Source organism: Panulirus ornatus, chromosome 9, assembly GCF_036320965.1.
Source record: "Panulirus ornatus isolate Po-2019 chromosome 9, ASM3632096v1, whole genome shotgun sequence".
NCBI classification, from domain to species: Eukaryota; Metazoa; Arthropoda; class Malacostraca; order Decapoda; family Palinuridae; genus Panulirus; species Panulirus ornatus.
In genome coordinates, this window is record NC_092232.1 from 20,340,410 (window position 1) to 20,363,905 (window position 23,496).

Below are 23,496 nucleotides of genomic sequence, written 5' to 3' on the forward strand. Positions count from 1 at the left end.
GAGCAAGGTTATTAGGTACAGTAGGGTTGAGGGTAAAGTCAATTGGGAGGTAAGTTTGAATGGAGAAAAACTGGAGGAATTAAAGTTTTAGATATCTGGGAGTGGATCTGGCAGCGGATGGAACCATGGAAGCGGAAGTGAATCACAGGGTGGGGGAGGAGGCGAAAATTCTTGGAGCATTGAAGAATGTTTGGAAGTCGAGAACATTATCTCGGAAAGCAAAAATGGGTATGTTTGAAGGAATAGTGGTTCCAACAATGTTGTACGGTTGCGAGGCGTGGGCTATGGATAGAGTTGTGCGCAGGAGGGTGGATGTGCTGGAAATGAGATGTTTGAGGACAATATGTGGTGTGAGGTAGTTTGATCGAGTAAGTAATGTAAGGGTAAGAGAGATGTGTGGAAATAAAAAGAGCGTGGTTGAGAGAGCAGAAGAGGGTGTTTTGAAATGGTTTGGTCACATGGAGAGAATGAGTGAGGAAAGACTGACAAAGAGGATATATGTGTCAGAGGTGGAGGGAACGAGGAGAAGTGGGAGACCAAATTGGAGGTGGAAAGATGGAGAGAAAAAGATTTTGAGTGATCGGGGCCTGAACATGCAGGAAGGTGAAAGGCGGGCAAGGAATAGAGTGAATTGGAACGATGTGGTATACTGGGGTCGACGTGCTGTCAATGGATTGAACCAGGGCATGTGAAGCGTCTGGGGTAAACCATGGAAAGTTGTGTGGGGCCTGGATGTGGAAAGGAGCTGTGGTTTCGGTGCATTATTACGTGACAGCTAGAGACTGAGTGTGAGCGAATGGGGCCTTTGGTGTCTTTTTCTAGCGATACCTCGCACACATGAGGGGGGAGGGGGTTGTTATTCCATATGTGGCAAGGTGGCAATGGGAACAAATAAAGGCAGACAGTATGAATTATGTACATGAGTATATATGTGTATGTCTGTGTGTGTATATATATGTGCACATTGAGATGTATAGGTATGTATATTTGCGTGTGTGGACGTGTATGTATATACATGTGTATGTGGGCAGGTTGGGCCATTCTTTCGTCGGTTTCCTTGTGCTACCTCGCTAACGCGGGAGACAGCGACAAAGCAAAATAAATTAATAAATAAATAATTATCATCATTGTACAAAGGCAAAGGGGATAAGAGTGAGTGCTCAAATTACAGAGGTATAAGTTTGTTGAGTATTCCTGGTAAATTATATGGGAGGGCATTGATTGAGAGGGTGAAGGCATGTACAGAGCATCAGATTGGGGAAGAGCAGTGTGGTTTCAAAAGTGGTAGAGGATGTGTGGATCAGGTGTTTGCTTTGAAGAATGTAAGTGAGAAATACTTAGAAAAGCAAATGGATTTGTAAGTAGCATTTATGGATCTGGAGAAGGCATATGATAGAGTTGATAGAGATGCTCTGTGGAAGGTACTAAGAATATATGGTGTGGGAGGCAAGTTGTTAGAAGCAGTGCAAAGTTTTTATCGAGGATGTAAGGCATGTGTATGTATAGGAAGAGAGGAAAGTGATTGGTTCTCAGTGAATGTAGGTTTGTGGCTGGGGTGTGTGATGTCTCCATGGTTGTTTAATTTTTTATGGATGGGGTTGTTAGGGAGGTGAATGCAAGAGTTTTGGAAAGAGGGGCAAGTATGAAGTCTGTTGGGGATGAGAGCTTGGGAAGTGAGTCAGTTGTTGTTCGCTGATGATACAGCACTGGTGGCTAATTCATGTGAGAAACTGCAGAAGCTGGTGACTGAGTTTGGTAAAGTGTGTGAAAGAAGAAAGTTAAGAGTAAATATGAATAAGAGCAAAGTTATTAGGTACAGTAGGGTGGAGGGTCAATTCAATTGGGAGGTAAGTTTGAATGGAGAAAAACTGAAGGAAGTAAAGTGTTTTAGATATCTGGGAGTGGATCTGGCAGTGGATGGAACCATGGAAGCGGAAGTGAATCATAGGGTGGGGGAGGGGGCGAAAATCCTGGGAGCCTTGAAGAATGTGTGGAAGTCGAGAACATTATCTCGGAAAGCAAAAATGGGTATGTTTGAAGGAATAGTGGTTCCAACAATGTTGTATGGTTGTGAGGCATGGGCTATGGATGAAGTTGTGCGCAGGAGGGTGGATGTGCTGGAAATAAGATGTTTGAGGACAATATGTGGTGTGAGGTGGTTTGATCGAGTAAGTAATGTAAGGGTAAGAGAGATGTGTGGAAATAAAAAGAGTATGGTTGAGAGAGCAGAAGAGGGTGTTTTGAAATGGTTTGGGCACATGGAGAGAATGAGTGAGGAACGATTGACAAAGAGGATATATGTGTCGGAGGTGGAGGGAACGAGGAGAAGTGGGAGACCAAATTGGAGGTGGAAAGATGGAGTGAAAAAGATTTAGAGTGATCAGGGCTTGAACATGCAGGAGGGTGAAAGGCGGGCAAGGAATAGAATGAATTGGATCGATGTGGTATACCGGGGTCGACGTGCTGTCAATGGATTGAACCAGGGTATGTGAAGCGTCTGGGGTAAACCATGGAAAGTTGTGTGGGGCCTGGATGTGGAAAGGGAGCTGTGGTTTCGGGCATTATTGCATGACAGCTAGAGACTGAGTGTGAACGAATGGGGCCTTTGTTGTCTTTTCCTAGCGCCACCTCGCACACATAAGAGGGGAGGGGGATGTTATTCCATGTGTGGCGAGGTGGCAATGGGAATGAATAAAGGCAGACAGTGTGAATTGTGTGCATGTGTATATATGTATGTGTCTGTGCGTGTATATATATATGTGTACATTGAGATGTAAGGGTATGTCTATTTGCGTGTGTGGACATGTATGTATATACATGTGTATGGGGGTGGGCTGGGCCATTTCTTTCGTCTGTTTCCTTGCGCTACCTTGCAAACGCGGGAGACAGCGACAAAGCAAAATAAATAAAATAATTATTATCATCATTATTATTATCATTATTATTATTGTTACACTGTTACAACCCAAGCTTTTTCCTTGTAAGTTCAGAAGTCTGTTCCTGACACTACTCCATCAAGGTAAGAAGGGCAAGATGGTAAAAATTTTCATAATTATAATTTTCATCATTAGTCTATTATTAGTCATTATTATCATTATTATCATCAATAATGAATAACAATAACAGATGGATAATAAAAACATATGGATTTGTGTGTAGCATTAATGATTTTGGAGAGAGCATATGACATGGCTGATAAAGAATATACAGTGTGAGAGGAAAGCTGCTAGCAACAGAGAAGTTTTTAGCAAGAGTGCAAGGCATGTGTACCTGTATGAAGAGAGAAGAATGAATACTTTCAAGTGAAGGTTGGTCTGCTGCAAGGGTGTGTGTGATGTCACCATGGTTGTTCAATTTCTCAGTGGATGGGGAGGTGAGGGAGGTAAATGCAAGAGCTTGGAGAGAGGGGCAAGTATACGGTCTCTGGGGGATGAGAGGGCCTGGAAAGCGAGTCAGTTGTCGTTTGCTGATGATACAGCACTGGTAGTAGATTCGAATAAGAAACTACAGAAGGTGATGACTGAGTTTGGAAGTATGTGTGAAAGGAGAAAGTTGAGAGTGAATGTAAATAGAAATAAGGTTAATTTGCTGATGATACAGCACTGGTAGTAGATTCGAATAAGAAACTACAGAAGGTGATGACTGAGTTTGGAAGTATGTGTGAAAGGAGAAAGTTGAGAGTGAATGTAAATAGAAGTAAGGTTAATTTGGTTCAGTAGGGTTGAGGGACACAACAGATGGGGTGTCAGTCTACATTGAGAAAAACTGGAAGAATTGAAGTGTTTTAGATACCTGTCAGTGGACACGGCAGCAAATGGTATAATGGTAGCAGAAGTCAGTCAGAGGGTAGGTGAAGGGGTGAAGGTTCTGGGAGTGCTGAAGAATGCATCGAAAGAGAGAACATCTGGGAGAACAAAAATGGGTATGTTTGATGGAATAGTAGTCCCAACATTATCATATGATTGCGAAGCATGGGCAATAAATAAGGCTGTGTGGAAGAGGGCAGATTTGTTGGAAATATCAGAGGACAATATGTGGTGCGAGTTGGTTTGATCAAGTAAGCAATAATAGGGTATGAGAGAAGCGTCGTAATAAAATGAGTGTGCTTGGGAGTGCTCCACAGGGTGTGCTGAAATGGTTTGGAAATATGGCGAGCATGCGTGAGGAAAGATTGACAAAAAAGGTTTGTCAGAAGGGGAGGGAACATGGAGAATGGGAAGAACAAATTGGAGATGGAAGGATGGAGTGAAGATTTTGAGTGACCCGGGGTAAAACATGGAAAGGTCTGTTAGGCCTGGTTGTGATTAGGAAGCTGTGATTTTGGTGCATTACACAAGACAGCTAGAGAATGGGTGTAAGCAGATGCAGCCTTTCTTTGTCTGTTCTTGGCTTTACCTCATTAATGTGGGAAATAGTGATCAAGTATGAAAAAAGATCATTACTGTTAGTATTACCATAATCATTATTAATCATAATAATATTAGTAATTAATATTATTATCTTTCCCATTATTATTATTATTATTATCATTATCATCAATATTATCATTATTCTTATTCTATTATATTCAATCGCTGTTTCCCATGCCAGCAAGGTAGCACCAGGAAACAGACCCATCCATTCATATAAACACATATATACATAAATGCCCAAATACATACATATGCATATCAATATATACATACACAGACATATACATATGTACATATTCATACTTGCTTGCCTTCGTCCATTCCTGTCGGTACCTCACCACACAGGAAACAGCATCACTACCCCTGCTTCAGCGAGGTAGTGTCAGGAAAACAGACAAAAGGCCACATTTGTTTACACTCAGTCTTTAGCTGTTATGTGTAATGCACCAAAACCATAGCTCCCTATCCACATCCAGGACCCTCAGACCCTTCCATGGTTTACTCCAGATGCTTCACTTGCCCTGATTCAGTCCAGTGACAGCACGTTGACCCGGTATACCACACTGTTCCAATTGACTCTATTCCTTGCACACTTCTCACCCTTCCTTATGTTCAGGCCCCAATTGCTCAAAATCTTTTTCATTCCATCCTCCACCACCAATCTGGTCTCCCGCTTCTCCTTGTTCCCCTACCTCCTCACTCAATCTCGCCATATGCCCAAACCATTTCAACTCACCCTCTTCTGCTCTCTCAATCACACTCTCTTTATTTCCACACATCACTCTTACCCTTTCATTACTTACTTGATCAAACCACCTCACACCACATACTGTCCTCAAACATTTCATTTCCAATACATCCACCCTCCTCCCTACAACCCTATCTATAGCACATGCCTTGCGACCATATAATACTGTTGGAACTACTATCATTATTTATTATTATCATCATACTTAGTCACTGTCTCCCACATTAGCAAGGTAGCACAAGGAAACAGATGAAAGAATGGCCCAACCCACCCACATACACATGTATATACAAAAATGCCCATGCACACACATATACATACCTATACATTTCAACATACACATACACAGACTTATACATATATATACACGTGTACATATACATACTTAATGCCTTCATCAAATCCCAATGCCACCCTGCCACACGTGAAACAGCACTCCCTCCGCTCGCACATGCGCGAGGAAAAGACAATAAAGGCCACATTCGTTTATACTCAGTCTCTAGCTGTCATGTAATAATGCACCGAAACCACAGCTCCCTTTCCACATCCAGGCCTAACAAAACTTTCCATGGTTTACCCCAGATCCTTCACATGCCCTGGTTCAATCCAGTGACAGCACGTCGACTCTGGTATACCACATCGTTCCAATTCAATCTATTCCTTGCACGCCTTTCACCCTCCTGCATGTTCAGGCCCAGATTGCTCAAAATCTTTTTCACTCCATCCTTCCACCTCCAATTTGGTCTCCCATTTCTCGTTCCCTCCATCTCTGACATGTATATCCTCTTTGTCAATCTTTCCTCACTCATTCTCTCCATATGACCAAACCTTTTCAATACACCCTCTTCTGCTCTCTCAAACCACACTCTTTTTATCACATCTCTCTTACCCTTTCATTACTTACTTGATCAAACCACCTCACACCATATATTGTCCTCAAACATCTCATTTCCAACACATCCACCCTCCTCCGCACAACCTTATCTATAGCCCATGCCTCGCAACCATATAAAATTGTTGGAACCACTATTCCTTCAAACATATCCATTTTTGTTCTCTGAGATAACGTTCTCGCCTTTCACACATTCTTCAACACTCCCAGAACCTCTGCCCCCTCCCCCACCCTGTGACTCACTTCTGCTTCCATGGTTCCATCCACTGCCAAATATCCCAGATATCTAAAACACTTCCACTTCCTCCAGTCCTTCTCCATTCAAACTTACCTCCCAACTGACCCGTCCCTCAACCCTACTCCTCTTATTCTCATTTACTCTCATCTTTCTTCTTTCACACACTTTACCAGACTCATTCACCAACTTCTGCAGTTTCTCACCCAAATCAGCCAACAGCATTGTATCATCAGTGAACAACAAATGACTCACTTCCCAAGCCCTCTCATCCACAACAGACTGCCTACTTGCCCCTCTTTCCAAAACTTTTGCATTCACCTCCCTAACAACCCCATTCATAAACAAATTAAACAACCATGGAGACATCATGCGCCCCTGCCGCAAAACGACATTCACTGGGAACCAATCACTTTCCTCTCTTCCTACTCGTACACATGCCTTACATCCTTGATAAAAACTTTTCACTGCTTCTAGCAACTTACCTTCCACACCATATACTCCTAATACCTTCCACAAAGCATCTCTATCAACTCTATCATATGCCTTCTCCAGATCCATAAATGCCACATGCAAATCCATCTTTTTTCCTCACATACATTCTTCAAAGCAAACACCTAATCCACACATCCTCTACCACTTGTGAGACCACACTGCTCTTCCCCAGTGTGATGCTCTGTACATGCTTTTACCCTCTCAATCACTACCCTCCCATATAATTTCCCAGGAATACTCAACAAACTTTTTATTTATATTTATTTATTATTTTGCTTTGTTGCTGTCTCCCGCATTAGCAAGGTAGTGCAAGGAAACAGACGAAAGAATGGCCCAACCCGCCCACATACACATGTATATACATACACATCCACACACGCAAATATACATACCTATACATCTCAATGTACACATATATATACACACACAGACATATACACATATACACATGTACATAATTCATAGTCTGCATTTATTTGTTCCCATCGCCACCCTGCCACACATGGAACAACAACCCCCTCCCCCCTCATGTGTGCGAGGTAGCACTAGGAAAAGACACCAAAGGCCCCATTCGTTCACACTCAGTCTCTAGCTGTCATGTAATAATGCACCGAAACCACAGCTCCCCCTCCACAGCCAGGCCCCACACAACTTTCCATGGTTTACCCCAGACGCTTCACATGCCCTGGTTCAATCCATTGACAGCACGTCGACCCCAGTATACCACACCGTTCCAATTCACTCTATTCCTTGCACGCCTTTCACCCTCCTGCATGTTCAGGACCCGATTACTCAAAATCTTTTTCACTCCATCTTTCCACCTAAAATTTGGTCTCCCACTTCTCCTCGTTCCCTCCACCTCTGACACATATATCCTCTTTGTCAATCTTTCCTCACTCATTCTCTCCATGTGACCAAACCATTTCAAAACACTCTCTTCTGCTCTCTCAACCACACTCTTTTTATTTCCACACATCTCTCTTACCCTTACATTACTTACTCGATCAAACCACCTCACACCACATATTGTCCTCAAACATCTCATTTCCAGCACATCCACCCTCCTGCGCACAACTCTATCCATAGCCCACGCCTCGCAACCATACAACATTGTTGGAACCACTATTCCTTCAAACATACCCATTTTTACTTTCCGAGATAATGTTCTCGACTTCCAAACATTCTTTAACGCTCCACGAATTTTCGCCCCCTTCCCCACCCTATGATTCACTTCCGTTTCCATGGTTCCATCCGCTGCCAGATCCACTCCCAGATATCTAAAACACTTTACTTCCTCCAGTTTTTCTCCATTCAAACTTACCTCCCAATTGACTTGACCCTCAACCCTACTGTACCTAATAACCTTGCTCTTATTCACATTTCCTCTTAACTTTCTTCTTTCACACACTTTACCAAACTCAGTCACCAGCTTCTGCAGTTTCTTACATGAATCAGCCACCAGCGCTGTATCATCAGCGAACAACAACTGACTCACTTCCCAAGCTCTCTCATCCACAACAGACTGCATACTTGCCCCTCTTTCCAAAACTCTTGCATTCACCTCCCTAACAACCCCATCCATAAACAAATTAAACAACCATGGAGACATCACACACCCCTGCCGCAAACCTACATTCACTGAGAACCAATCACTTTCCTCTCTTCCTACACGTACACATGCCTTACATCCTCGATAAAAACTTTTCACTGCTTCTAACAACTTTCCTCCCACACCATATATTCTTAAAACCTTCCACAGAGCATCTCTATCAACTCTATCATATGCCTTCTCGAGATCCATAAATGCTACATACAAATCCATTTGTTTTTCTAAGTATTTCTCACATACATTCTTCAAAGCAAACACCTGATCCACACATCCTCTACCACTTCTGAAACCACACTGCTCTTCCCCAATCTGATGCTCTGTACATGCCTTCACCCTCTCAATCAATACCCTCCCATATAATTTACCAGGAATACTCAACAAACTTATACCTCTGTAATTTTAGCACTCACTCTTATCCCCTTTGCCTTTGTACAATGACACTATGCAAACATTCCGCCAATCCTCAGGCACCTCACCATGAATCATACATACATTAAAAAACCTTACCAACCAGTCAACAGTACAGTCACCCCTTTTTTATTAAATTCCACTGCAATACCATCCAAACCTGCTGCCTTACCAGCTTTCATCTTCCGTAAAGCTTTAACTACCTCTTCTCTATTTACCAATTCATTTTTCCTAACCCTCTCACTTTGCACACCACCTCGACCGAAACACCCTATATCTGCCACTCTATCATCAAACACATTCAACAAACCTTCAAAATACTCACTCCATCTCCTTCTCACATCACCACTACTTGTTATCACCTCCCCATTAGCCCCCTTCACTGAAGTTCCCATTTGCTCCCTTGTCTTACGCACTTTATTTACCTCCTCTTCCAAAACATCTTTTTATTCTCCCTGAAATTTAATGATACTCTCTCTCACCCCAACACTCATTTGCCCTCTTTTTCACCTCTTGCACCTTTCTCTTGACCTCCTGCCTCTTTCTTTTATACCTCTCCCACTCATTTGCATTTTTTCCCTGCAAAAATTGTCCAAATGCCTCTCTCTTCTCTTTCACTAATAATCTTACTTCTTCATCCCACCACTCACTACCTTTTCTAATCAACCCACCGCCCACGCTTCTCATGCCACAAGCATCTTTTGCGCAAGCCATCACTGCTTCCCTAAATACATACCATTCCTCCCCCACTCCCCTTACCTCCTTTGTTCTCACATTTTTCCATTCTGTACTCAGTCTCTCCTGGTACTTCCTCACACAAGTCTCCTTCCCAAGCTCACTTACTCTCAGCACTCTCTTCACCCCAACATTCTCTCTTCTTTTCTGAAAACCCCCACAAATCTTCACCTTCGCCTCCACAAGATAATGATCAGACATCCCTCCAGTTGCACCTCTCAGCACATTAACATCCAAAAGTCTCTCTTTCGTGCGTCTATCAATCAACACGTAGTCCAATAACGCTCTCTGGCCATCTCTCCTACTTACATACGTATACTTATGTATATCTTGCTTTTTAAACCAGGTATTCCCAATCACCAGTCCTTTTTCAGCACATAAATCTACAAGCTCTTCACCATTTCCATTTACAACACTGAACACTCCATGTATACCAATTATTCCCTCAACTGCCACATTACTCACCTTTGCATTCAAATCACCCATCACTGTACCCCGGTCTTTTGCATCAAAACCACTAACACACTCATTCAGCTGCTCCCAAAACACTTGCCTCTCATGATCTTTCTTCTCATGCCCAGGTGCATATGCACCAATAATCACCCATCTCTTTCCATCAACTTTCAGTTTTACCCATATCAATCTAGAATTTACTTTCTTACACTCTATCACATACTCCCACAACTCCTGATACAGGAGTAGTGCTACTCCTTCCCTTGCTCTTGTCCTCTCACTAACCCCTGACTTTACTCCCAAGACATTCCCAAACCACTCTTCCCCTTTACCCTTGAGCTTCGTTTCACTCAGAGCCAAAACATCCAGGTTCCTTTCCTCAAACATACTACCTATCTCTCCTTTTTTCTCATCTTGGTTACATCCACACACATTTAGAGACCCCAATCTGAGCCTTCGAGGAGGATGAGCACTCCTTGTGTGACTCCTTCTTCTGTTTCCCCTTGTAGAAAGTTAAAATACAAGGAGGGGAGGGTTTCTGGCCCCCCGCTCCCGTCCCCTTTAGTCACCTTCTACGACACGTGAGGAATGCGTGGGAAGTATTCTTTCTTTATCCCCTTTGCCTTTGTACAATGGCATTGTGCATGCATTCTGCCAATCCTCAGGCACTTCACCATGAACCATACATACACTGAATATCCTTAACAACCAGTCAAAAACACCTTCATCCCCTTTTTTAATAAATTCCACTGCAATACCATCCAAACCTACTGCCTTGCTGGCTTCCGCAATGCTTTCACTATCTCTTCTCTGTTCACCAAACCATTCTCCCTGACCCTCTCACTTCGCACACCAACTTGACCAAAACACCATATATCTGCCACTTTATCATCAAACACATTCAACAAACCTTCGAAATACTCAATCCATCTTCTCACTTCACCTCTCCATTAGCCCTCTTCACCAATGTTCCCATTTGTTCTTGTCTTACGCACTTTATTTACCTCCTTCCAAAACATCTTTTTATTTTCCCTAAAATTTAATGATACTCTCTCACCCCAACTCTCATTTTCATTGTCACCATTATCATTATCATTAACATCATTATTATTATTATTATTAGTATCACAATTATCATTATCTATTCAATTTCATTATACTTTGTTGCTGTCTCTCGCATTAGTGAGGTAGCACAAGGAAACAGACAAAAGAATGACCCAACCCACCCACATACACATGTATATATACAAATGCCCACAAACACACATATACATACCTATACATTTCAACATATACATACATGGTGTATGATAGTTTGATCAGAGGGGATGTGTGAGAGGAAGACCACCTATGAGATGGAAAAACAGAGTGGAAGAGTACTGGATGGAGAAAAATGGTGGAAGAAAGCATGGAATAGTGTATGTAAGTGAGACATAAGGACAGGGATGACTGGTGACTCTCTTCCTGTGACCACCCCCTTGATAGGAGTTAAGAGTTCCCAGAGGAGTCAGGGGTCAGACATACAGACAAATAGAAGGTAGATACAGACAAAGAAAAAGTAAAAAGAATTCAGTGTGTATAGCAGACCCCGTACTGGTGATGCAACCTGAATGTGGTCAAACATCAATCTATCATTAAGGGAAGGGAGCTATCCACAATGCTATGTTCCAATAAGTGAACCATCTTATATATGAGAAACAAGGAAACAAGGGAAAGAACTCACAAAAGTGGGTTGGAGACAATGGGCTGTAAATATGGTGAATGCATGTATAGTGTTTGAATTATCATGAACATATGAAAAAGGGGGGCTGGAAATCCTCCCCCTCTCGTTTTTTTTTTTTTAGTTTTCCAAAAGAAGGAACAGAGAATTGGGCCAGGTGAGGGTATTCCCTCAAGGCCCAGTCCTCTGTTCTTAACGCTACCTCGCTAATGCGGGAAATGGCGAATAGTTTGAAAGAAAAGAAAAAGAATGAAAAAGGTGTTTGAGATATTTCAACAGGTGGTTATAATGATGATGACAGTCTTAATTACCCTGGCAATTGACAAACCTACCGCCCAAATATCCAACCAGAAATATATTAGAAAACTATGACGTTTTGGTCTAATGAACATCAAATTTGAAATCGAAACTTTTATATTTTCTACTTTATCATCAGTCTCCACAACTAGATGTTATGACATGGGTGTTCACATTACTGTGAATGTCTTATAAAGACTCTAGTGAATGCTCTGCACATCATACAATAATGCTGAGCTACAGTGTCTGTGCCAAGTCCACAGCTGATCAACAGCTCAAAATCAGATGAGGGGAATGAAGTTCAAACACAACTAGGAACGTTTACAATACTGTCATCCATACCGTTAAAACAATATAATTTGTTGCATATGCACAGTTATGGTTATGATTTACACATTAATCTTGTTGTTTAGGGCCCGTGTGTGGGACATAAAAGATGCATGACCCATGGGAGGAGGAAGGTCAAAGGAGACTGGGAGAAGAATGGGGGATGGAGAAAATTTAATGATACAGGTTGTACCTCTTTAATCTGGCAACCATGGGACCTGGCCACTGCCGGACCACAGAAAATGCCACAAAACAGTGAGTGACAATCAAGTCATACACAGTTGATGATCCAATCTCATAGTACTCACATAAAGTCTTTACAGAAGTTTCTTTATCAAATTTTTTCAGTAACTCCTTCATTTCAAGCATAGATAATGATTTATGCTTAAGTGTATCAGCACTATCACCATCTGAACTTCTTGATCTCTTGGATGACATCCTGAAGGGCTAAAATACAGCTGAATAGAACAAAATTAATAGAAGTGTTAATTGGCTCGGCTGCATTGTAAATAGATTTCAGCACCTTAACATTGCTAACAGTGCCGCCCTGGTGGCAGATCCACAAACTAATAACTATTGGCAGCAGATTCAAAACATGCTGGACCTCAGGGTGCTGGATTAGAGAGGTACAATCTGTACTTTTACATCCTTTTACAATATAACACTGACCAGGCATTAATCTGACCTGAGAGACCAGCATCTTGAACCAGCGCCTTCACCTGGTCCATGGCTGTGATTTGCTCATCTCGACCATGCAGTGACCTGTGGCTGTAGTCAAACTTGCTGGCCTACCGAAGAATAAGTCATCAGTTGAGAATATGGATCATAGCAATAATGCAATTCACTGGATATTTCCTCAAACTAATGAATGATGATAATTCAATATTATCTGAAATAAGAAAATATGCTTCTAAAGCAAACTTCCCTTTACAAATGGTTTTGCTACCCCTAATAAATGACACCACGTGACTTTGTCTCAGATCAAGAATTACTAATAGTAAGGATTTTGTGTGCAATCTCTTTGGTACAAGATGAATCCACTCATGAGGAATCATGTACATAAGAATTCAGTAGCATCTGAATAAACATGACATTGTGACTTTGACATCTGACTCTGACCTCAAAATCAGCGATGCTGTTTATAACTTAACAGAAAGAAAAATTTGGATGAAAATACCTGGAGCAAGAACTTTGCAATGCAGAACTTTAAACACATTCTTACCACAATTTGCATGCAGCATCTGCGCAATGACTTAGGTTAATACCCATCATGGTTATGAAACATCAGGTACGAAGGTTTAAGATGTATGGATGTATACATGGACTTTACAGCCGAGGGCAGGATGATGAATCAGAAATAGTGTAAGTACCACACTGCTATGTTTACAGTACCAAGCCTAAATTCATCTCCTTCATAACAACAAACAATGCCTAAGGCCCCTTAAAAAATGTACTATGCTACAGTTCAACAGCCTACGTGCTCTATATCTCCATTTAACTTCCTGCATTTTCTCCCATATCCTCTCCTTGTTAAACCTTCATTATATTATGGCTGAAAGTCCTCTCACTGACTTACCCATGTACGTGTAATTACTTAATTATACATTAGGGGGAGGGAATTTTACAGTGGTGGGCCCCATCTCTTGAACATTCTCCAGTCATATTTCTTAATCTATGTATGCTGTCTGCATTAACCACGTCGTCAGTCATTCTATTCATTCATCCACCTCCATTACACTGTAAAAGTACTTCTTTAAGAAATATTTCTTAGAAGCTTCTTGCTTAATTTCATATGTTCTATGGCTGCTTTATCCCTTGATCTTTCAAGCAACTATTCACTGTCCACATTGTCGATCAATTTCAAAAACCTATAGGTTGTGATCAGGTCACCTGTCACTCTTCTCTCTTCTAAGGTGGACAAATTTTGAGCCTTTAACCTTTCCAAGTAACTTAGCTCCCTTAATCCTGGTACCATCTTTACTGCCCTCCTGGAGATCTTGTCTGTCAGCTCTACATTCTTTTTCAGGTGAGTTGATCAAAGCTGAGAAGCATATTCATGTTTTGGCCTTATAAAGGATATGAAAAGCTTTGCAAAATTAATTATGATTGCCTACATACCTGAAAGCTACTCAGATAGTTGCCATAAGACAAGTGTTTCCTTTACCATTCTCCTACTTTGGGACTCTGGTGATAGGTTAGGGATGATGCTACTCCTGGGTCATTCTCACACATAGAATCGTGAAACATTTCCCGCCAGATGATAATCATACTGAGGCCTTCTTTCACTCTGTCCCATCTTCATTACTTTATATTTGCTTTTGTTGAAGTTAATCACCCATATATCAGAACAACTTTGGAGTCTGTTAAGGTCCCCTTGTAAGCAATCCTCCTTGCATTTCACTTCACTCATGGCTTTTGCGTCACCTGCTAACATACTCAAGTAGCATTCCACACCTTCAAGCAAGTCATTCACTAAAATCAAGAAGAGTAACGGTGAGTGATTACTCTCTTTATTTTACATGGAGAGAGTTTTACACTCATGTTGCCCCATCTCTTAACCTTGCTCATACTTTTTCTACACTGAACAACAAGGCACAGACAAACATGCCCCAATCAAGGCCATCTCAAGTGAAAGAAGAATTGAAAGAAAAATGTTGGAGAGAAAGAAAGAAGTTAATCTGGGCTACACAAGTGTTTGAAGAGCTGACTATCAATGGAGGAAAGATCATATGAAGAGGGGAAAAACAAAAGAAGGAAGAGAATTCCAGAGCATAATCATTTGAGGAAAAAAGGAGGTATCATAACAGCCAATCCTCGAGAGGCCAGTCTCCACATAGAAATTTTGCAAAGCAGCAGTTAAACACATGCCATGGATCCAAACCTTAGAGGTGGGGATACAAGAGAACACTTCCAACAATGACCAAAATAATACCTATAAAACAAAGAGAGAGCAGCAACATTACAGTGTAGGGAAAAACAAGGTTGAAGAAAGGTGATGCCAAAAGAATCAATGAGACAGCCTTTGACTCCACTCTAGCAATAGAAAGGTGGAGGATGAGACACTAAGATGTGTGAGCAGTATTCCATACTATGGCAAATAAAATCCCTAGAGTTGAAACAGCTGGTCAGAAAATAATTATAGCTTATGGGATACAGATTTTTGATGTTACTTATATACGGTTTCCAAGACGATAAGGAAGAGACGGTTATGCCCAGCATGTTTATATATTAAAAGGCTGAATTGTGGTGTTTTGAAAATGAACAGAGGGAGAAATGATTCTTAGAAAGAGATACAGGGAGAAACAGCATTTTAGCACCATCAAATTTCACAAGGCTTCTGCTACCCCAATCTAAAATCCTGCAAAAATTAGAGTTAAGAGGGGAAATATGATCAGTAAGAGAAAATTAGCAAATTTTAAAGGAAAAGGAAAAGTTAGTTAAAGTGCATAAAGTGGAATCATCAGCATAAGAGTGAATAGGGTTAGAAGTAGAAGGGAGATCATTTATTGAAAGGTGATAGGGCAGAACCCTGTGAATGTAGTACATACACACCCCAGCTTATGTACCCATTTTATCGACCAGCCCCTAGGACACGATAAGCTGTTGGGTGGACTGTGGACCAGTTATCATGACCATGATTCAAACCTATGTGGGTTTGATCCCAATTAGCCAGTGCATACACGACAATCAGTAATGCTATCTGCTACACTACTGAAGTCTTTGTGTGTAGGCTTACTATTTGTGTGTTACAGGGACAGAGTTTTACACTCATGTTGCCCCATCTCTTAATGTCTTTACTCCTATGTAAGTGAACCCACACAAACACACCCTAATCTATGCCAGGTGTGCGTGTGTGTGTGATTAATATTTGCATTAAAGGGAGAGAGTGAACTGTGTCGCAACCAGAATTAGAACCTATGCAGGTTTGGTCCCAGACAACCAGTGCACATGGATTGGATAATAAGTGTATGTGTGTGCACAGTATTTATACATGGTGACCAATAAAGAGAGATAAAGAAAGACAAAACTAAACAATCATACCAAGAGTACAAGTTCAAAAATTTGAATAAATGCTGTTGCTCTATCTTTCCTTCACTTTCCATTCTGATGGTACTACAGCTGTTTCTCCCGTAGACAAAGCAATTCTCTTTGGCTCTCGTTCTCTTCTAACCCCACACTGGATGACTTTTAACATTCGTTCCCCCCTCCCTTATGCTCCTCTCACTAATCCTACACCCCTTCCCATAATCTTTTTGAATTGTCAAAAAAAGCACTCCTCTCACTGGACACAAGCAAGGCTTATGGTCCTAATGGCATCCATCCCGAGTTCTAAAAAACTGTGCCTCTGAACGTACACCTGTGCTTGCTTATCTGTTCCACTTCAGTTTAAAAACCAAAACATTTCCTTCTTCTTAGAACCATGTGTTGATACATCCCAGTGTTAGGAAGGGTGACCGTTCTGACCCCTCTAACTACTGTTACGTTGCTTTGATATCTACAGTTTCCAGAATCTTTGAATCCCTCCTGAACTCTCATATCCTTAGATATCTTGAATCTTATAGTCTTCTCTCCAATCACCAGTACATCTTCCATAAGACGAGATCTTAAATGTCTGGTCATCATCCATGAAAAATTTTGTGGTCTTATAAAGTTGTCCTTGACATATCCAAAGCTTTTGACACAGTGTGGCACTGAGGTCTCATCTCTAAGATCTTTTGGCTTCCCATCCTCATTTTGCTCCCTCAGCTCTAGCTTCCTCTCCAGCCAATCCATCTCTTTGGTTGTTGATGGATCAGCCTCCCCCATTTCTCACTCAACAGCAGTGTCCCTCAAGGTTATATCCAGTCCCCTACACTTTTTCTCCTTTTTATCAATCATTTCCTCTGTTCCACAAATAACCAAGTGCACTTATACACTGACAACTCAACACATCCTCCACATCCTTCAATTCTGCTCCTTCTTATCTCCCTTGATCTGCATCTCGTCTCAAAGCACTTCTTCAATAAACTCGGACAGGATATCTGTTTCTAGCCATCTCTCCATAGAAAAACTCCTCATAACTCTTGTCTCTTCTTTGACAGTTCTGTAATTCCACCTCTTGACTCATGACCATACTTAATATTACTGTAATATCCACTCTTTTTTGGAAACCTTCACATCAGAGAAATAGCCAAGTCTGCTTTTAAGAAACTGGGAGTCCTGTTTAGATGTCAAAATTTCTTTTCTTCTGAACAGTTGTTCCATTTATACAAAGGATTTATTCATACATGTATTGAGTACTGCTCTCACATCTGTGGTAGTTCTAGCTCTGCATCCTTACTTGACAGAGTTGAGTAGAAAATGGTCTGCCTTATAAACTCATCCACGCTAAATTCAAAACTTGACTCACGTGCCCTACGCCACAATGACGGGTCACTTTCCCTCTTCTAAAGGTATTCCTTCAGTTTTTTGTTCCCAGGAACTGGCTGCTTGCGTGCCCCCACCACTAGATATACCACAAAATACTCGGCAAGTTGCTGGATCACATGATTACTGTGCAGCCATTAACAACTCAAGGATGGGCTGTTTTGATAAGTTTCTTTCTCAGCACCTCAAAGCTTTGGAACTCTCTACCTATTCATGTCTTTCCTAATGAATATTACCTAGCATATTTCAAAAAGACAGGTTTTCAGTTCTTACAAGTTCTGTAATCATTCTTCCTTGTCTCTTCTTTTTCCCCTCTCATAATCCTCTCTATATTTCAATTATAGCCTAGTCTTGATGTGGACTTTTATCCATGAATGGAGCCTCAAACATTGAAAAAATATAAAACTAAGAGGCACACAGATATATTCGATAAGACAGATGAAGATACAGAGACAGGACAGACCATCAGCATGGGTGTGGGCTGGGCCACGGTCAAGTTGCCATCAAAGTGAAAGTAGGTCTGGTAGCGTGAGCCAACTGGGGAGAACAGGAAGGCTGACAAAGCCTCTCTGAAGAAGGTTTCATTGAGAACTTTGCCATCAATATCTGCAATCAAAGATGAGAACTAAATAAAAGTAGCTCCACAACTGATAACTGATATGTGTTTCATAAATCAATGGACATCAAAGTCATACAGCATAGTTCTGATCAGTCAAATTTCACAGAAACTGCCTTAAAATTTAACATAATCAGAGCTTCATGATAGCTAAAGTTGCCAAACTTACTACATGAGTGCACCCCTATGTAACCAGATATTCTTACAAACCTGTCTAATGGAGATACTATGTATTAAGTCCTTGTTATGACATATGAATGTGTGTAGGTTGGAGGTAATTCTAAAATAAACGTAATAAATCATTTCATAAATGTCTGTTACTGATTCAACTTTTATTTCTCTTTTTTAGATTCAAATGTTGAAATAAAAATATCAATCTGGAGATAAGGTACTGTCGAGCTCAAACTGTGTTCAGTGAATGACATAACCACCACCCTGATACGGTGGTGGTGGTGTTTATGTGTGTGTATAGAGAAAGTTAAAGAACTCAGTTCAATCATTTTCAGTGGAAGTTGATAGTGGCAGATGACCTGTTCTCTTTTCTCTTCACACCATGGTTTTCCACCTGCTCTGTGAATCTATTAAATCATTATCTCCAGAAAAGCCAGCGCCAATAGTACTTACAGTCTAGCCTTAATCGAGCAATGACAACATCCTGAAGTCTGCTAATCTTGTCACTTTCTCCATTTATATACTACACCTAACACATTTCACTGTCATGAAAAATGGATTTACTAGCACCTATTTGAACTCCTCTGTTTGCTTAAGGTAGATTCTTTAGCTCCATCATAATTATAGTAATCAACCAACCTGATGGAGTAAATTATGTAACTCTACTAGAGAAAGTGTGTTTTAAAGGGTGTTTTGAAGTGGTTTGGGCACATGGAGAGAATGAGTGAGGAAAGATTGACCAAGAGGATATATGTGTCGGAGGTGGAGGGAACGAGGAGAAGAGGGAGACCAAATTGGAGGTGGAAAGATGGAGTGAAAAAGATTTTGTGTGATCGGGGCCTCAACATGCAGGAGGGTGAAAGGAGGGCAAGGAATAGAGTGAATTGGAGCGATGTGGTATACCGGGGTTGACGTGATGTCAGTGGATTGAATCAAGGCATGTGAAGCGTCTGGGGTAAACCATGGAAAGCTGTGTAGGTATGTATATTTGCGTGTGTGGACGTATGTATATACATGTGTAGGGGGGGGTTGGGCCATTTCTTTCGTCTGTTTCCTTGCGCTACCTCGCAAATGCGGGAGACAGCGACAAAGTATAATAATAATAATAATACTAGAGAAAGTAAAGAGACTTCCATTTGAAATAAATATCATTATGAAAAGTATATTTCTGAAAATACCAAGAGAGACCCTGTGAGTTTTCAGTTGCAAAAGAGTCATTACAAAGTCAACTGGGCCATAAATTACAGAAAACTGTGCCCTGGTTCTATACAATAAAGACATGGCAAAATTTCTTAAGATTTTTGGAATTTGCATTCACAAATAAATATAAAGGAATTCAAACATCAGCAGACAATTGAGTCCTTTCAAGGCTGTCTCTGAGAGCAAAAGATATCAGAAACTCACAGATTAAAGTGGAAAAAGGTAGAAAGCATAAAGATGTTTCCAGGAGAAGTACCTGCAAATTGTCATTATCACTATGGTGGTACAAATAATGAGTCGTGGATTTGAAGCAAAGTATTTATCAAGTCTACTTCTAAACATATCTACAGTACTGCTTTCAACCGCTCTAATTGGCAAATCATTCAATACGTTAGCACTCCAGTTGAAAAATATAGTACTTCGCCTCATTTGTGGTAAATTGTTTGACCACAACTTTGTATCCATTACTACAAATAAAATCAAACAAATCAAGTCTTAAGTAATTTGGTAGATGAAATAATCATTTTGAATATTTGTAATAGATCACCTCTCTACCTTCTCTTTTCTAGGCTAAACAGATTCAAGTTGTATAATCTGATCTCGTAGGATTTGTTTCTCTGTCCAGTAATCATCTTGGTAGCTCAATGCTGTAGTCTCTACATTGTCTTTTTTTTCTTTTACGTAGGGTGACTCAAACTGAACACAATGTTAAAGATGAGGACAAGCCAATGAACTGTTCAGCGAAAGGATGATTTTCCTGGACTGAAACTCAAAGGCGCTAACTATGAACCCAAAAATTTTGTTTGTTCTTTCCACTGCTTACTCGGTTTTAGGTCACCATAAATTATTAACCCATGTCTTTTCCCTCATCTAACTTTTGCAGTTCCACAGAATTCATACCATTTTTACTACCAATATGTAAAACTTTGCACTTATCGATACTTAAATTCATTTGCCACTTATGGATCCAATTCATCAGTTTGTCTATGTCAGTCCGGAGCTGTAGACATTTAAGTTCACTCGCAAATTCACTGCCCAGCTTTGCATCATCAGCGAATTTTGATATCTTACGGTGCAGTCCATTATCAACATCACTAATATATATGAGAAAGAGAAGTGGTTCCAAGACTGATCCTTGTGGCAGTCCACTTGTTACATTGAACCATTCTGAGGGTTGACCATTCATCGCAGCCCTTTGTTTATGTACAACCCATCAATGCCTAGTGAATTAATTTTTGCTAGTAACCTTTGATGCACAACCTTATCAAAAGCTTGGATAAATCATATCAGGGCCACGCTGTATTTACTGTATTTTCATTCCATTTATTACTGAAAGTGTCTTCAACTTTTATGTCAATTTGTTGGAGAACGTTGCCCTCTCTCACATCAATGAAACTGGATTTGTGACATGGGGTGTCTGATTGTAATAAAGATGCAAAAAATTATTTAATATTTTTTCCAAGGCTTCGTTGTCTTGAACTAAGTCGCTGTGTTCTGTATTTAATGGACCTATTGACTGGGTAATGACTCTCACTTTTAACATAAATGTAAAACTCCTTAGGGTTTTTTTTGCTATTATCAGCAATATACACTTCATATTGACATTTACTTTTTCATATAACTCTCTTACTTTCTCTATGCAAATTTACATAAGTTACTCTATCATGCTGATCACCAGATGCTCTGACTTTCTTATCAGCTACTTTCTCAGACAAGAGGTACTTATTTATTTCACTTGTCCACCACCTTGATTTCATTTTAGAAACAGACTGTCAACTATGCACTTATGTTCCCTCTGCTGCTTTGAAGGTTTTCCTGAAGCTTTGCCACACTACATTCATGTCATTTTCATTGACGATATCATCCAAGGTTTGCCTATTAAATGCAATAAGATCATTAAAATTTGCTCGTTTAGAATTGGGTATTTTTTCTCACGTCATGCTGACCTACATTATATATAGTGTTGAAAGCAACCCTAAAAACAATTTGGTAGTGATCACTTGTCCCAAACTTTTTTCCAAGTTCAACATTATTTACAAATCCTCATATGTAGTTAACACTAAATCTAACATAATCTCATCGCAAGTAGATATCTTGACTAATTGGATTGAGGCACTATCAAGCAAAGTCCATGCCTGAAGCTACTGGAAAAGGATTCTCCCCATTAAAATACTGGCATTTCAAAACATCCTATTATAAAATCTTTTTCATTACAAAGGCACAACTCATATCATGAATCCAGTTTCACTGTCAAGAGACGATAATGTTCCAGAACATATTCATATAAAATCTGAAGAAATACTTTCATCAAAATACAGAATGAATGTAAAAAAACAGTATGCCCAGGTAAGCTTTATCCAAGGACAGAGAAAGAGAACAAAAATGAGATAATTAAACCACTGACTGTTCTTTTTGATAAGATGATATTTGAAAAAGGTAACAAGTCACTGCCAAGGAATTATCATCCATATTTAGCAGCTTAATGCCTGTAGTTGGAAAAATACCTTTACGATTTTTGCCATGGCTTCATTGCCTTCACCCAAGTAACTGTTTTCTGTAATTAATGGACCAAATGATTAGGTAATGACTCCCTTGCTCCTAACATAGCTAAAAAAAGTCCCTATGGTTTCTTTTGCTATTTTCAGCAATATACTATTCATTCTGATGTTTACATTTTATACATATCTCTTAGTTTCCCCTAAGCAAATTTACAAAATTTACCTTACCAGGTTGGTTATTAGTTTCTGAGTTCCTTATGAGCTATTTTCTTAGCCAACAAGCATTTTTCTTATCACTGGCATCATTTTGGAAAGACTGTCTTTACACATATATTCTTTTTGAATGATACAGTCAATTTCACTGACCATATTGTCCTCGAATTTCCTAAGATGAGCAATGTGAAGATAACCATAATCTGCAAGTCTATAATTCTAATTTTTTGCTACTAATGCTGATCAACACTATAAGTAGTGTCGAAAATCAATGTAATTGTCAGTGATCACTTATACTAAAATTTTCTCTTATTTCAATTAACAATTTACAAGATCCTTATCATTGCTAAAACAATTTGATATGTTCTTGACTAAATCTAAAACATTCATAACTAAATCTGTTCTTGAAATATGGTTCAAGATGTTGCTGGGGAGAGCCAAAGTGCCAATATCTATGAACCCTTATGAGCTACAAAAGTTCAATGAAGAAAAAGGTTGGGTGTAATAATCTCTGGTGACCTAAAGTCAAGTAACAGGTGCACAGAAGCAGTAAAAAGCTTGAACGAAATTCTTGGATCTGTTGGTAAGGTTTTCAAATTCAAGTTGTGGGATATCATCCTCACACTTTACAACTCATTGGTCCAGCCCCATCTTGCTTATTGTTTTCAGTTTGGGTCATCCTACTTGAAACAGACATATCAGGAATGGGGAGATTACAGAGCTGAGCTGCCATGTTGATTCCTAGATTAAGAATCACATCCTTAGGACGCCAACTCTAACTTAGAAAAGAGAAGATTTAGAGGTGATCCAATGGGGATATTCAGTCATCAAAGGCTTCAATAATCCTAATCTAACAAGCAACTTTTGGCTTGATTTATCTGATTTCACTCATAGTAATGGATACAAACTCATGGGTCGATGTTTTCCCACAAATGAAGTAAGGCACCGTTTCTGCAACAGGAACTGTCAACATATAGAATAATCAAGTAATTAAGAGTGGTTGAAAGCAATTCTGTAGATGTGTTTAAGAACAGACTTAATGAATATTTCTCTTTAAGTCA

At 40.1% G+C, this 23,496-nt stretch overlaps 1 protein-coding gene across 1 annotated transcript in view; it reads right to left on the minus strand.

Moving 5' to 3' along the window:
* The window catches only part of LOC139750246 (patched domain-containing protein 3-like), a 106,725-nt gene that overhangs the window by 42,989 nt on the left and 40,240 nt on the right, over positions 1-23,496 (minus strand). Inside the window, exons 15-16 of the mRNA XM_071664761.1 lie at positions 18,201-18,343; positions 13,017-13,119 (exon numbers count right to left, since the gene is read on the minus strand). Coding sequence (XP_071520862.1) covers positions 13,017-13,119; positions 18,201-18,343 — 246 coding nt within the window. The remainder of the gene's footprint in view (positions 1-13,016; positions 13,120-18,200; positions 18,344-23,496) is intronic.